Genomic DNA, 15907 nt, shown 5'->3' on the forward strand with positions numbered 1-15907 from the left:
TTAGGTAACAGAGAGATTTAAACTTTACCTTCCACATTTAGTAGCTGTGAGTCTATGAACCACCTAACATTTCCATTTTTTTTTTTTTTTGTTCATCTATAAAATGAGGATGATAATGCCCGTAATACTATCCAATAAGGTGATATATAAAAAGATACGTTTCACCTGTTCAAGTTTTATATAAATGTCAGCTTTATTTAGGAAATGTGAGAATAACTTTATGATCCTTACACTTTTTTTTTCTTTCTTTTTTTTTTTCCTTTTTTTGCTGAGGCAATTGGGACTAAGTGACTTGACCAGGGTCACCCAGCTAGGAAGTGTTAAGTGTCTGAGACCAAATTTGAACTCAGGTCCTCCTGACTTCAGAACTGGTGCTCTATCCTCTGTGCCACCTAGCTGCCCCTCCTTATACTTTTTATCCTCAATGCCTCCCAGTTGTTGCACTCACCAGTGCAAAGAAATATGATCCCAATCTCCACAACTGAATAACCATTTCCTGGATGAATTCTTCTATATCTTGCAACTGTACTAATTCTTAACCTTATCTATTTAGGGAGAGGATAAGGAGTGAAGAGCAGTGAGTGGTACTGATATTTCCAGTTAATATGAGAAACATACCTGGTCAGAGACCAAATACCCAGGATTGACTTCAGATTTATTTTGGTAATTGCTCAGAGAATAGTTTCCCAGACTCATTATTGCTTTGGCTCCAGAAAAGGGGATAATAAAGATATTTTACTGAACCTAGTAAATTCTACTTTAACATTAATGGTAAGTTAAATATTAATATCCTTACTCCCCATGCTCCTGTCCAAGGAAGGGTGAGAAATAGGAATAAGTAAATGTAATCAGTTCCAAAGTGAAGGCATGACGGACCAGCTGATAAGCTGAAAATGATGATTTGAGAAAGAATGAAGGTTACAAGGCTAGAAATATTTCCTGAAGAACATATAGAATAAGTAGAAATCAGTAGCCTCTAGTCCAGTTCCACTAGTCCTGAAATGATAGCCTCATTCAACAGAGTTCTCCACTAGGTCTCATCTTCCATACTCTGATGGAGAGATGTGAGCTCCATCAATATCAGATACATGATGACCTGCAGGACATGCTAAAATGAGTTGACCCTCTTCCCCTTGTTAAAAACCCTGCTTGGTATCTCCCCTAAGGAGAGAGGAATCTAAGACAGCAATATCAACAAGGATCATTAATTGCAAGAATGGGTGGCCAATTTTCTGTGAAGAAGATTTACCTTCTCCCCAACCAATGATTCCATTTCAAGCCCACATATGACAAATGTGTCCATCTCCAAACACAAGAAGTGGAAGGCTTTTTCCACCTTGGTTCTGGGTAGCCACATGGAGAATAAATCAACAAAATTTGCTATTTCTAAATAAGAGGATATGAACTTTTAGCTCTAGGGGAGGGAGTAGAGAGAGGGAGGGGAAAATTTGGAAAAATGAATACAAGGGATAATGTTGTAAAAAAAAAATTACTCATATATATGTACTGTCAAAAAATTATAATTATAAAATTAATTTAAAAAAAGAAAAGAAAAGAAAAGAAAAGAAACCCATATTGCCAAACCTCACCTGCACACTGGGTCTTTGAATTCTTTCACAAAACCAGAAACATCAGACCCCCATCACTGTTACGGTATCTCACTCCTCAACATTTCTCATCCCTTAACAATTGGAACTGGCCTCAATCATCTCATTGTTGGAAAGAGCCATGTCCATCAGAATTGATGTTATAATGTGTTATAATCTTTTTGTTGCTGTGTGCAATGACCTCCTGGTTCTGTTCATTTCACTTAGCATTAGTTCATATAAGTCTCTCCAGGCCTCTCTGAAATCTTCCTGCTGTGGTTTTTTCACAGGCAAGTAGTACTCTTTACAAGAACAGCAATAGTAGCTAAATTGATCAATTAAGAAGTAAAGACTTATAAAGAGAGGAAAATACTGTGGACACAATAATAATGGACTAAGAGAGCATTGAGGTCAAGCAGAAAACAAAGATATTTAAGAATAATAAGGCTAGGAAAGACAGGAGATTATATAATGAGAGAAAGCTACAATAGAGTTTGATTTAGTTTTCCATGCCTTGAGGTAGGGATGAAACTAAAAGTGGGGAAGAACTCACTTTCTCTTCTGGCTCCACCTTTGGAATAAGAATATTTCCAGGAACTTTTAGCCACACCTTTCCTTTTCCCATTAGAAGGTTGCCACTCCAAGTTCCAAGAAATGGAACCATTGGTTTTATCTAAGCAACAAAGAACTATTTTAAAAGAAATTTGATAAGAAAATTTTCAGAATAGAATAAACTTTGGGATCAGCATCTGCCCTTCTCAAGTGGAAAGGTTTTATCCAGCAGTGCTTATCCCCAAAGACATATTATAAAAGGGAATGTGCCAAAATGTTTGTGGCAGCCCTTTTATAGTAGCTAGAAACTGGAAGTTGAATGGATGTCCATCAATTGGAGAATGGTTGGGTAAATTATGGCATATGAATGTTATGGAATATTATTGCTCTGTAAGAAATGACCAGCAGGATGAATACAGAGAGGCTTGGAGAGACTTACATCAACTGTTGCTGAGTGAAATGAGCAAAACCAGGAGATCATTATAAAGAGGGGACTCTGAAACTCTAAAAATCCTTAAGGGAGAAAATCTCCTTCAACTCTGCCTCAGTGAAGGACCCCCCCCCACCAAGAGACAAACAGTTTCATCCTTGTTATCTGGGTGGGGTTGACTCAGTCCTGAAATTCATTGAATTCAATTCAAATTCCAGCTTAAGCTGAAACCCAGACAGGAGCCAACTTGGAACTCCACCCTTAAGCTAACCATTATAAAAGAGCTGAACTAAAACCCTCTCTTTGCAGAGGTTCCAAATATGCCATGCTATGCTATGTTTGGGATGCCAAGGAGCCTCTGTCCACTGGAATACTCTTTCCAGTGCCACACTCTCTTTGCCCTCACCTATTTCCAAACCAGACTTTATGCCTCTCTGTCAGGATTTCTAACCTTACTCCCAATCCCCATAATAAACCTCTTTTATCAATCTAGGTTTTCAGATCTGTAAATTCTTTTACAGAGAACCTCTGTGCTGCCAGAAAGGAGTTCCCAAAACTCTCTATCCTTGCATTGAATTCCAAGGTGGTGCAGAGGAAACAAACCTCAAACCTGCCACTAGACCTCATCATTTAACTCCCTGACCACCAGAAACCCTACTCTCATTTTGGTTCCCTAAATCTAGACCTTATCAATTACACACTTCAACAATAATACTGTATGAGGATGTATTCTGAAGGAAGTGGATATCTTCCACAAAGAGAAGATCTAATTCAGTTCCAACTGATCAATGATGGACAGAATCAACTACACCCAGAGAAGGAACACTGGGAAATGAGTGTAAACTATTTGCATATTTGTTTTCCTTCCCAGGTTATTTTTACTTTCTGAATCCAATTCTTCTTCAAGAAGAGAACTCTTCAGTTCTATACACATATATTGTATATAGGATATATATATCCATAATACAGTGGTCCTCAAACTTTTTAAATAGGGGCCAGTTCACTGTCCCTCAGACTGTGGGGGGCCAGTCTATACTAAAAACAACAGTTCACACTCTGTCTCCGCCCCTCAGCCCATTTGTCATAACTCTGCAGGCCTCAGAGGCTGCATCTGGCCCACAGGCCATAGTTTGAGAACCCCTGTACTATAACATATTTAACATGTATAAGACTGCCTGCCATCTAGGGCAGGAGGTGGAGGGAGGGGAGGGAAAAGTCGGAAGAAAAGTGAGTGCAACGGACAATGTTGTAAAAAAAAATTACCCATGTATATGTTCTGTCAATAAAAAGCTATAATTTTTAAAAAAAGGTAGAGAGGAGGGAGAATGTATTGATAAGGGTGGAAGAGAAAAGATCCCCCTTCCCCCCACATCCTACATCAGGGTAAGACTTAGATAGGAGGGAGTGGCACATCCAGAAAAAGCCTGAATTTTATAGCCTAAGTTCCCAGAGGCAAGAGGGAGGAGCACTTTTTAATCTTAAGATTTTTATCTTAATTGGATCATTAGTTCATTTTTTTTTTAATTTTATTTACTTATAAATTTTTTTGACAATATATATGCATGAGTAATTTTTTTTATAACATTATCACTTGTATTAATTTTTCCAAATTATCCCCTCCCTCCCTCCACCCCCTCCCCCTGATGACAGGCAATCCTATACATTTTACATGTGTTACAATATAACCTAGATACAATATATGTGTGTAAATACCTTTTTCTTGTTGCACATTAATTATTAGCTTCCGAAGGTATAAGTAACCTGGGTAAGTAGACAGTAGTGCTAACAGTTTACATTCACTTCCCAGTGTTCCTTCTCTGGGTGTAGTTATTTCTGTCCATCATTGATCAGCTGGAAGTGAGTTGGATCTTCTTTATGTTGAAGATTTCCACTTCCATCAGAATACATCCTCATACAGTATTGAAGTGTATAGTGATCTTCTGGTTCTGTTCATTTCACTCAGCATCAGTTGATGTAAGTCTCTCCAAGCCTCTCTGTATTCATCCTGCTGGTCATTTCTTACAGAGCAATAATATTCCATAACCTTCATATACCATAATTTACCCAACCATTCTCCAATTGATGGACATCCATTCATCTTCCAGTTTCTAGCCACTACAAAAAGAGCTGCCGCAAACATTTTGGCACATACAGGTCTCTTTCCCCTCCTCAGTATTTCTTTGGGATATAAGCCCAGTAGTAGCACTGCTGGGACAAAGGGTATGCACAGTTTGATAACTTTTGGGGCATAATAACAGATTGCTCTCCAGAATGGTTGGATTCTTTCACAACTCCACCAACAATGTATTAGTGTCCCAGTTTTCCCACATCCCTCCAACATTCATCATTATTTGTTCCTGTCAATCTTAGCCAGGTGTGTAGTGGTATCTCAGAGTTGTCTTAATTTGCATTTCTCTGCTCAGTAGTGATTTGGAACACTCTTTCATATGAGTGGATATAATTTCAATTTCATCATATGAGAATTGTCTATTCATATCCTTTGACCATTTATAAATTGGAGAATGGTTTGATTTCTTATAAATTAGGGTCAGTTCTCTATATATTTTGGAAATAAGACCTTTATCAGAACCTTCAACTGTAAAAATATTTTCCCAATTTGTTACTTCCCTTCTAATCTTATTTGCATTAGTATTGTTTGTACAGAAACTTTTTAGTTTGATGTAATCAAAATGTTCTATTTTGTGATCAATAATGGATCATTAGTTCTTTAAGTGGACTTTTATTACAACCCCAACCCAGGAGGAGGCTTCCCATAGAATTCTTAGCTGAATTCTTTGCATTGACAAAACCATCATAACTCCACAGTTATCCAATCAGAAAGCCAGAATATGATGCCAACCCTCCTTTCCCAGGTTACTTTTCATTTATAAAAGTCTTATTTGCACCCTCTCTCCTTTCCTTGTAAAAACCCTTATGGAATTAGGCTGCTGCTTCAGGGTAATAAAATTTTTGCTCAGAAACTGGAAACTGAGTGGATGTCCATTATCTGGAGAATGGCTAAATAAGTTATGGTGTATGGTATGGAATATTATTGTTCTGTAAGAGATGATGAGCAGGATGATTTCAGAAAGACCTGAAGAGACTCACATGAACTGATGCTGAGTGAAATGAGCAGAACTAGGGGGCAGCTAGGCAGCGCAGTGGATAGAGCACCAGCCCTGAATTCAGGAGGACCCGAGTTCAATTCTGGTCTCAGACACTTCACACTTCCTGGCTGTGTGACCCTGGACAGGCCACTTAATCCCAGCCTCAGAAAAAAAAAAAAAAGAAAGAAAGAAAGAAAGAAATGAGCAGGACCAGGAGATCACTGTGATGAGGGCAGGGTACTGAAGGAGAGGTGTGGCAGGAATGGGTGAGAGTTTCCTTGTTCTCCAAGGCACGGGTTCCCAGGGAAGGAAATTTGCTAACTCAAAGGCTGTGATGGAAAAGGCTTGTATTGTTAAAGAGACACCAAGAGAAAGGCTTTCTTGGCAGACAATATCATGCTTGAGAGTGATTTGCAGAGAGACATTTTCTGAAGACCTATTTTATACAGGAATCTAAGAAATGACATTCTGTATGCAAGACCATTTGAGTTTGTATATGAAAGACTCATCTTCCTGTCTCCAGAAGATGTGAGACTTTGAGTTTGTGTAACTTTTTGTTGATGATTTTACATAACTTTACACGTAATTCTGTCTCAGATCAGAGTTTTGCTCTCATCAATTGTACACGGCAACGTCAATATTATGTGAGGATCAATTCTGATGGACGTGGCTCTTCCCAACAGTGAGATGATCCAGGCCAGTTCCATTGATCTTGTGATGAAGAGAGCCATCTACACCCAGAGAGAGGACTGTGGGAACTGAGGGTGAATTACAATATAGCATTTTCACTTCTTTTGTTGTTGTTTGCTGGAATTTTATTTTATTTCTCATTTTTCTTCCTTTTTAATCAGATTTTTCTGCAGCAAGTATAAATATGTATGACTATATTGGATTTACATATATATTTTACCACGTTTAATACATCTTAAATTATCTGCCATTTAGGGAAGGGGAAGGGGGGAAGAGGAGGGAAATTGGAACACAAGATTTTGAATGTATGGAACAGGTGCTAGACCCCCCCTTCCCCAAATTAACTAATCAGAGACATCTTCAAGTACAAAGAGAAAGCATTTATTTAGTCCCTGCAGGGAGAGGCCCAGCACACTCAGGAGGCATCCCAGCCCCCACCATGTGTTAATGGAACCTGGCCAGCTTCCAACTTGTTGGGATTTAAATAGCAAAAGACCTAAGCCTTTTCATTGGACGTATCCATCCTTGACCAATGGTCACCAATGTTGTCTGCTTCCTGTGGGTCACCTCACTTCCTGTAACTTTACTGACTTAGTTTGACCTTCCAGCTCTGGGAATAGGGATCATGTAATTTAGGCCTAGTCTCATAGATTGAGAAATCTCCACTCAGTCCCATTCATAAGGGTCAATGTTGAAAAATCATCCTTGCATATGTTTTGAAAATAAAAAGTTTCAATTAAAAACATAAAATAAAATAAAAAGTTTGCCCCTTGATTTGAAGATGATCTAAATCTATAAATTCTTTAGAGATACCCCAAGACACCAGTCCATAATCTCAATATACTTTTGGGATCCAACACCTCTTCTCTCCAAAGATATCAGATGCTGCATAGAAGTCAGAAAAGACTAAGATTGAGAAAAAAATAACAAACTTGTCAATTAATAAATCATCTCCTTAAAGAGACAAGTTTTAATTAAGTTATTATTTAATGACCAGGAAGAGGCTGAGATTGTTATGCCCTGAATAAAATTATTATTGCATCCCACCCCCTTTATTTCCTTGCCATTAGGACTGGAAGAATTAAGTCAGGAAAAACTTTGAAGTTCTGGCCACTTTACATTCTATTGTGTAATAAAATCCAGGTGCATTATCTCCATGATTCTTGAAAGGACAATTCCTTTTCCTTTTGAGAATTGCCCCTGGCCTTACTCTCACCAGCCCTAGAACTTGAGCCTTATCCTGTTAGGAGTAGTTATAATCCTTTCCCGGAATTATGGCTTGTCCACTCACCCAGTATCCTCACTACCCCCTTATCTGCCTTTGTTTCCCCTCTAAGATTGTATACTCTGGTTATTCTGTTTGTAAATACTAGTTAGCTATAAAAGTTCCCTACTTCACTTCTTCGAGGCCAAAAAATTTTTGAACATGAGTTCTTTTCAGTTAGCTTTAAAAAAAACTCTCCACATAAAAAGATTATAAACAAATCTCTTTCCTAAGTTTCTCTAGCATTACAAGATAATGGGAGACTTAAAGTACAGTATTTCCTTCCATGAAAACAGGCAAGTTTGGAAGAGAAGTGAGTTGGGGGAGGGGAAAAGAAAATATAGTTGCAATTGATCTTATCTTGTACTGCTCACCCTCATTCTACAGAAATTTAAAAGGGTGTGGAGGTAGGGAAAAAGATCAAGTAAAGATCAAGTAAAAGGGCTTCCTTAGAGAACAGAGCCTACTGTGTGAGGTTGTGAGGATGTTGGAGGAAAAAAAGGTGTGTGAAAATTTGCTACACTCTATGCCACAATAAGACATTTTCTTTCAGAAGATGGGGGAAAAAACTCACATCTAGCCATAGAAGCCATAGACAATCTGCTTCTCTTCTAATTTTTCAGTAGTATGATCTTTAATATTAAGGTCATGTATCCATTTGAAATGTATTGTGAGATATGGTGTAAGTTGTGGTTCTAAACCTAATTTCTTCCATATAGCTAATTTTCCAAGCAGTTTTTATCAAAAAGGGAGATTTCTTTTCCTTTCTTTTTTTGATGTATATATATATATTTTTTTTTTTTTTTTTACTTTTTCCAAGTTTATTTTATTTGAAGAAACAAAATAAGGAAAAAGAAAAACAGAAGAGCAACACAAAACAAAAGAAAACAAAAGAAAAGAGAACATTATCATGTGTACAGCAGAACATCAAGGAAGATTCAAAATATATAACAACAAAATCCAATTTAAGAAATATATATAATAATAGAAGAAATTATATTCATGTCTGTCTTTTCTTTACTCCTTGCAAATTGTTCTTTTGTTCTCTGTTGTGCACCTTTTTTACTTTATTTTTTTCCCCTTTCCTCACCTACCACCCCTAAGCAGACTAAAATTAAGAAAAAATATTTTTATGCATGCATATGTAGGTATATATATGTATATACTTACACACACACACACCCCAGATGCATACATGTCTTTTCTATCAATGATGACTCTTTCATTAAATTCTGCTCCATAATTTGGTTTACTATTAACCTCCCTCCCACCCATGGATCCCTCCCTTGTTTTCTTCCCTCACTCTTTGCTTCCCCATCCACCTCTCCCTCCCAACTTTTTCTTTATAGATTTTGGTGCTATACCCTTTATGGTATATATGTAGTGTCACCTATTGAACCATTTCTGATGTGATTAAGTTTTCAGAACTATGATCCCTCCTCCCCCACTAACGTCTCTGGGTCTGTTTTTCCTCTGCCCTTCATTTCTATAACATGATTACTATTTTTATCAATCTTTGTCAATTTTTCTTTTGAGCTTAGCCTATTATTCATGTAAATCTTAAACATAAAATATACATTTCCCATGTTAAAAAAAAAATAAACAATTTACCCATGTTTATACAGTTTGTCCATGTTGAGTTCTTTACAATTGCTCTTTGATGTTGGCTCTTATATGTTAAATTTTCTGTCAAGTTCAAGTTTGGTTGATAAAAAGTCATGAATCTGCAAGTTAATTCACTGTCCATTTTTTCTCATTCAAAAATATAGATAATTTTGTTGGATATGATATTTTTGGCCAAACGCATAGTTCTTTTGCTTGTCTGTAGATATGATTCCAAGACTTGTGGTCTTTTATTGTAGATGCTGATAAGTCTTGTACAATTCTAATGATACCTTCAGTATATTTGAATTTTTTTTTCTTGTTTCTTTCAAAATTTTCTCTTTGAGATAGGGAGTATCAAAATTAGGCAATAACGCTCCTATGTGTTTTCCAAAAAGTATCTCTTTGAGTTGATTATCAGTGAATTTTTTCTATTTCTACTTTCCCTTCATGTTCTATAACTCCAGGACAATTTTCTAGGATTATTTTACCACTTCACCTTGACCTTTTGATCTGAATTGGATCTTTTGTTTATTAAGTGGACCTTTATTAAAGTCCCCAGAAGGAGGCTTCTGGTTGAATTGTTAGTTAAATTTCTTGTATTTATAAAACCTTTGTAACTCCACAATCACCATATTCAATCAGAAAGCCATATATTGTGCCAACCCTCTATTCCACAAGAAAAGCCCTATTTGTATCCTCTTTCCTTATTAAAAACTTTTATCACTTCACCAGGGCTTTAATTCTCTTCTTCATGAAAATGGCTCATAATTCTATATATGTGATTCATATCTCTGTCTCTCTCTATATGCCTGTCACCTATAATTCCATCAAGAGACTGCCTTTCCCTTCTGGAGGAATGGCTCTTAAGAGACACAGATGAGCTTCCTTGTGGACAGACTGGCAGACTGTGGCCCCACCCCTTCTGCAATGTGGATTCTAGGGTACAGGGCAGGTTTCTGGAAATTATCACGCCCAGAAGGTGGGAACTCTCAGCCACCCCCAAAAGTTGTTGGAGACAGAGTCCCATTGGACCTATATATAGAGCTTCTTTGTGTTGAGGACCAATTATACCCAAGAGCCCTGCAGTGGACAGAGTTAACCAAGAAACAGCTAAAGGTATCTGGAGCCCAATAGACCATAAGATGTTTGTCCAAGTCAGAGTACATGTCTGTGTTTGTGGGATTCTGCATTATTTTATATATTTAGAGAATGTAGGGGTTCATTTGTTATCTGTGAACTTGTATTTTTTAAAATATTTCAATAACTACTTTCAATATAATTTGGTTTACTATATTATCCTATAAATTTTATGCATCTAAAAACGTGATTTTGAGAATGGGTTCAAAGGTTTCATCAGACTGCCAAAGAGGACTGGGATGTTAAAAAGGTTATGGATCTGAATTAGGTCTGAGTACAGCTCTTTGTCCCAGAAAAGTAATAAGTATATGAATTGAGATAGTCTTGCGTGTTTGTTTCTGAAGTTGAATTACAATGTTTGTGTGTCTAGAGAATAAGAATTGTACATTTGTGTAACAATACAGTGTTCAGGGCTGAGGGAAGGGGTGCAGTGTCTGGGTAATATGTTTCTGTGAAAATACAAATTTCATACAGGGATTTTTTGATCAGATGTAGATTGCAGTAGATGGTTCCTGCAATCCCTTACAATAAGATTATGGACCTAGTCTCACCTCCCACATGGCAGTTGGTATGGCCACCCCAGGGGTAAAGCAGGAGTGTGGGGCTCTCACTTGAGGAGCTAGACATAAAGTTTATATTTTCTCCCACAGAAATTTCAAAATGAAGATAGTCTTGCTGCTAGCTGTACTAATGGCCTGTGGTAAGAAGTGACCACATAACTGACCTCTTCCCTGAATCAGCCCCAGGAAGGACAACTTCTGAGTGGCATAAAAAGCTTCTCTCCCCAGCACCTTTTGGGCTCCCTAGTCCTCGCCATTCCTTGAATCTTGCCAATCCCAATTAATTCTTCACTGTCTCTTCTTAGAAACTGGAAGGAAAACAGGGCAAGATTCTCCCCTCAGATGAAGGGTGGGAAGGGTCAGACCGAAGCAATGGTGGAAAGTGAGGACAGAAGGATGGTCACATCTTATTTGCAGGCTTAACTGAGGTACAAGGGAACTTGCTACAATTCCAAAACATGATTGGGAAGCTCACAGGAAAGAATGCATTGATTGACTATGGCTTCTATGGCTGCCACTGTGGCTTGGGAGGCAAAGGAACCCCCAAGGATGCTACTGACAGGTAAGCTGCTGTTCCCCTGTCCTGCCAGGGTAGTGATCTTAACTTCCTGGGAATCACTAGAAGGAGCACTGACAGGAGATGCAAATTAATGGAAAAGACAAAGGCAAGGGCACTAAAGAGATGCATTTCAAAAGTCTAAAAGAGTATCCTTCTCCAGCATTCCTTGAAGTCTTTCTATACATATCTGAGTAATCCTCCACAAGGGAAATAGAGAAGCCTGAGACCAGAGAAGTTTTTAGAATCATATTAAATACAAGGTTTAGAACTGAAAAGGACCATAGAGAACAGGTAGTCTAACCCCCTGATTTACAGATGAGAAGAACATGATCCTAAACTTAGGGGTTTTGACTCCCAGACCAGATCCTCCCACCGCAACAGGCTGCCTCCTTGCATGGCCTCTCTTACTGTCCTATTTGCTGACCACTTGCTTCCCAATAGGACAGAAGGAGAGCACTCAGTGGGTTCCTCCCTTTAGGTGCTGTTCCACCCATGATTGCTGCTATTTAAAGCTGGTGAAGAAAGGCTGCAAACCCAAAACAGAGAAATATAACTACAAGTACCAGTCTGGGTCCATTATCTGTGGTAAGATAACACATTACAATGAGGCACCATGAGCACTCCAGATGTGCAGAAGCTTCACATGGAGTCTGGAAAGACAGGGCTCCTAGACCCCCTATAAACTAGGGCTGCATTCTCCCCTCAGACTAGGGGCTTCCTCTGGGGAAGGGGCTCTCTCTATCAAGACACCCAAGTAAGGGGTTCAGCTTGGCAGGGGAGGGAGAGATGTGGAAAATTACCACCCCTCCAGCACTTCATTTCTCTGAATTTACAGGGTCTGGGACCAGTTGTCAGAAGGCCATTTGTGCCTGCGATAAAGCTGCTGCCTACTGTATGAAGAAAAACCTGGGGAGTTATAAAGTGCAATATCGCAACTTCCCCAATTCTCTGTGTAAAGGGAATAAGCCCCAATGCTGAAGCTTCTTTTCCCCTTCCTCAACAAGAATTGACAAGGAGCCTCCTAGACCCCCTACTATTTAGGGATGACCCACTCACTTTTCTCTAAATTTCTTTAGCAAATTATAAAAGGGAAATGATGAGGTATTGAGAAGTAGATCTTCTGTTCAAGTGGACTTAACAATTACAGTTCCATCCCAGGTGGAGGTCTCGAGAAAGCCCAGCTTTACTTATCCAATCAGAAATCCAAGTTATGATTTCAAACTCCTGAGATTAAACTTCGCCTATTAAAGATCTGTTTATGGTGTAACTCCTTTTCAGGACTCTGTCTAACTTCATAGTGTCTTCCCTTTAATATCTTTTTCCTCCTGATTAACTGAGTTCCACTAAAGAATAAGACAGAAGGAAAGCACTCAGTGGGTTCCTCCCTTTAGGTGCTGTTCCACCCATGATTGCTGCTTTTTAAAGCTGAAGAAGAAAGGCTGCAAAGGCAAAAAAGTGAAATACTGTTACTTACTCCAAGCTCAATCCATCCTCTGTGGTGGGATAACACCTTACAATGAGGCACTAAAGCCTCACATGGTGTCTGGAAGGGCAGTGCTCCTCAACTCCCCAGAAACTAGGGCTGCATTCTCCCCTCAGACTAGGGGCTTTCTCTGGGGAAGGGGCTCTCTCCATCAAGGCACCCAATAAGTGGCTTAGCTTGGCAGGGGAGGAGGAGCATTTCATTTCTCTGAAATCACAGGGAATGGGAACAAATGTCAGGAGGAAGTCTGTGCCTGTGATAAAGGAGCTGCCTACTGTATGAAGAACAACGTGAAAAATTACCAGGGGATAATTATATATATATATATATATATATATATATATATATATATATATATATATATATATATATATACATAGGCTGAGAGCTTGCCCCCTGCCTCAACAAAAATCGACAATAAGCAGCCTCAGAACTCCAACTTGAGAGTCATCACTGTCCAGTCCTTTTCACAATGATGTTGCTTTGCCATCAGGATTCACACTAATTAATGTAATCACTCAACAAATCTTTATTAATTGCTTACTCTGAGTTAGTCATTCTAATATAAATTACCAACCTGAATTCCAGAGGCCCGGTGGTAAAATGTATCTTCCTTCTCTCAGAAGAGAACTGAAAAAGGAGGGATGTGGAATCCATACCTGGATGCTGCTGGGACTTCTGATTTGGTTTCTTTTACTATTCCTCATTGTTATGAGGAGGGAAATGGTTATTAGGAAGTGGCACTGATACAGGGGAAAAAGTGTCAACAAAAGATTGGGCCCATTTTTGTTTTTGTTTTTGTTTTTAATCAGTCCTGTGTTGTTGGTATCAAGGAAATTTGCTCCATATGGGTCAAACAGGATGGGGGAGTGCTGGAACTCTGTCTTCCCAGAAATCAGCTGGAGTCATGATCACTAAACGTCTTTATTCTTGATCTTTTATGGTCAAGGTCAGGGGGTTATTTCTAACAATCTCACACACACCTTCCTCCCTCAAACCCCCGGACAGACTGACTCAGTGTCCTCGTCTCAATTCCTCTTCCTCCTCCTACTCCTCCCACACATGTCACTTCCCCCTCTTTGTCCCATCAATCAAGTCAGCACAGAACAGCTGGGGAGGGTCAACCTTCAAACAAGTTAATAGGGAAACTTCCAATTGGCAATTAGTCTCACGTGCTCCATTATCCCAAGAGGGAGGAAAGGAAAGCAGGGGAAAGAAATGTGGTTCTGCCCTCTCCTACCAGCACACCCAGCTCCTCTGCCTTGTCACTGTTCCTCTGAAAGGTTCAGAAACACAGAATCCCAGAGTTAAAAGTAGGTTCCACTACTAGAAACTACCTAGTTAAGTATTCAGGAGAATAATCTGTAATCTCAAAGCTACTTCTGCATTCCTCACGTAGATATATAATTAGTGCTTATTAAATCACTGAATCTAATAATGAAATTGCTAACTAGGAAGGTTAGGTCACAAGCCAGAGACCTCTTCCTCACCCCCTCTGACTCACCTTCTCTGTGAGTGGTCTCCAGGATCTCTGCTGTCATCCACGTGGCCTAAACTATTTACTTCAAAGGGGAAGAACATATGTGCTCATATTAACCAGAAATGAACACCTTTTAAATGGCCAAGCCTTTTCAGCCAAATATTTGTGTAATGCATTTCAGATACAGCGATATTACTGACGAGGGAAAGTACACCATTCATACTGCCTAGAACTTAGAATTGGGGAAAACAGCCAAAGGCTTCGGGAGGTCAAATGATTTACAAGCATCAAAGACAATTTGTTCATGAAGGAAGCTGAAGCAGGTGCTGTGGTGGGTTTAGAATTGGAATAAACATCAAAGACATTGTCTTCCACTACATCCCGGGTCAATGCTGATCATCTTGATTTTTGTCCTGTCACAGACTGATGACTCTGGAAGAGAGAGTGAGGCTGGTGACTGTGTAACTGTCTCACTTCAATCCAGCTCATGCACAAGTCAAGACATCAACCCACAATGTCACAGACCCTCTTCAAAAAGGAAGTATAAATATCAATCACCTTTTGTGAAAGGCAATCATTGGGTTGTACAATTCCAACGTCTCTTGTTAGTGAAGCTTCCCAGATAGGAGTTGGTGGACAGTAACAAGGGTGAACACTGAACATGGATTGGGGGATTGTTAAGTATCTTTGCAAAGATACTGAAATGGTTTGCCATTTCCTCCTTCAGATCATTTTATAATTGAGGAAACTGAGGTAAAAAGGATTATGTGACTTACTCAGGATCACATAGTTACTAGGTAGTTGAAGCCATATTTGAACTCAAGAAATGCATTCTCTTGTGAAATACTTTCTGAACACCAAAGGAAGGCTGATGAAGGCTATTCCTTTTGTAAAAGTATGTTCTCTCTTTTCACGAAATTGAGACTGCCCTAGAAAACCCAGACTATCATCCACTAAAATCTCCCTCTGGTTCTCTGATGTGGTACAGAGGTAGTTCTGAGTGATTGATGGCCATGGTCTTCTTAGATGACAAGGTTTGGTGGATCCTTCCATGTAGCAATTACTTTGGGCCCAGACCAGAAGTAGTCTGTATACATTTTATCTGGAGAATGCCTCATGGAGAGAGGTCCATGTCTTCCCCACTTTATCCACCTCTCTGCCTATTATCTCATCTCTCTCCTCCCTTTTATGGTTAAACTCTTGAAGAGGCCACAGTAGATGCCGTTTCCTCTCATTCTCTTCTGGACTCTGTACAATTCAACTTCTGATCTTATAATTTAATCGAAAATTTTCTCCCTAAGATTACCAGTGATCTCTTAGTTGTCAAATCCAATGGTCTGCTCTCATTTCTGGTTCTTCTATTGTCTTTGACCCAATTAATTGTCCTCTCCTGCTTAATACTGTCCAGTGGTAGCTGAGTGCTATGGATTCTACCTTTGAAGACACTGTTATAG

At 39.0% G+C, this 15907-nt stretch overlaps 1 protein-coding gene across 1 annotated transcript; it reads left to right on the plus strand.

Moving 5' to 3' along the window:
- Positions 1 to 10260: 10260 nt before the first annotated feature.
- On the plus strand, positions 10261 to 12761 carry LOC141564053 (phospholipase A2, membrane associated-like). The gene is made up of 5 exons (XM_074306049.1): positions 10261 to 10350; positions 11022 to 11071; positions 11349 to 11493; positions 11969 to 12075; positions 12326 to 12761. The coding sequence occupies exons 2-5, from the start codon at positions 11032 to 11034 to the stop codon at positions 12466 to 12468; spliced, it is 435 nt and encodes a 144-aa protein (XP_074162150.1). The 5' UTR covers positions 10261 to 10350; positions 11022 to 11031; the 3' UTR covers positions 12469 to 12761.
- The last annotated feature ends 3146 nt before the right edge of the window (positions 12762 to 15907 follow it).

This window comes from Sminthopsis crassicaudata, chromosome 3 (genome assembly GCF_048593235.1).
Source record: "Sminthopsis crassicaudata isolate SCR6 chromosome 3, ASM4859323v1, whole genome shotgun sequence".
Taxonomy (NCBI): domain Eukaryota; kingdom Metazoa; phylum Chordata; class Mammalia; order Dasyuromorphia; family Dasyuridae; genus Sminthopsis; species Sminthopsis crassicaudata.

Excerpts from the sequence above, each read along its gene's own strand:
- LOC141564053 (XM_074306049.1), top strand. The coding sequence starts at position 11,032 with ATGAAGATAGTCTTGCTGCTAGCTGTACTAATGGCCTGTG. Across the intron at positions 11,072-11,348 it reads AGCTGTACTAATGGCCTGTG|GCTTAACTGAGGTACAAGGG; the intron begins GTAAGAAGTGAC and ends TCTTATTTGCAG. Across the intron at positions 12,076-12,325 it reads GTCTGGGTCCATTATCTGTG|GGTCTGGGACCAGTTGTCAG; the intron begins GTAAGATAACAC and ends CTGAATTTACAG.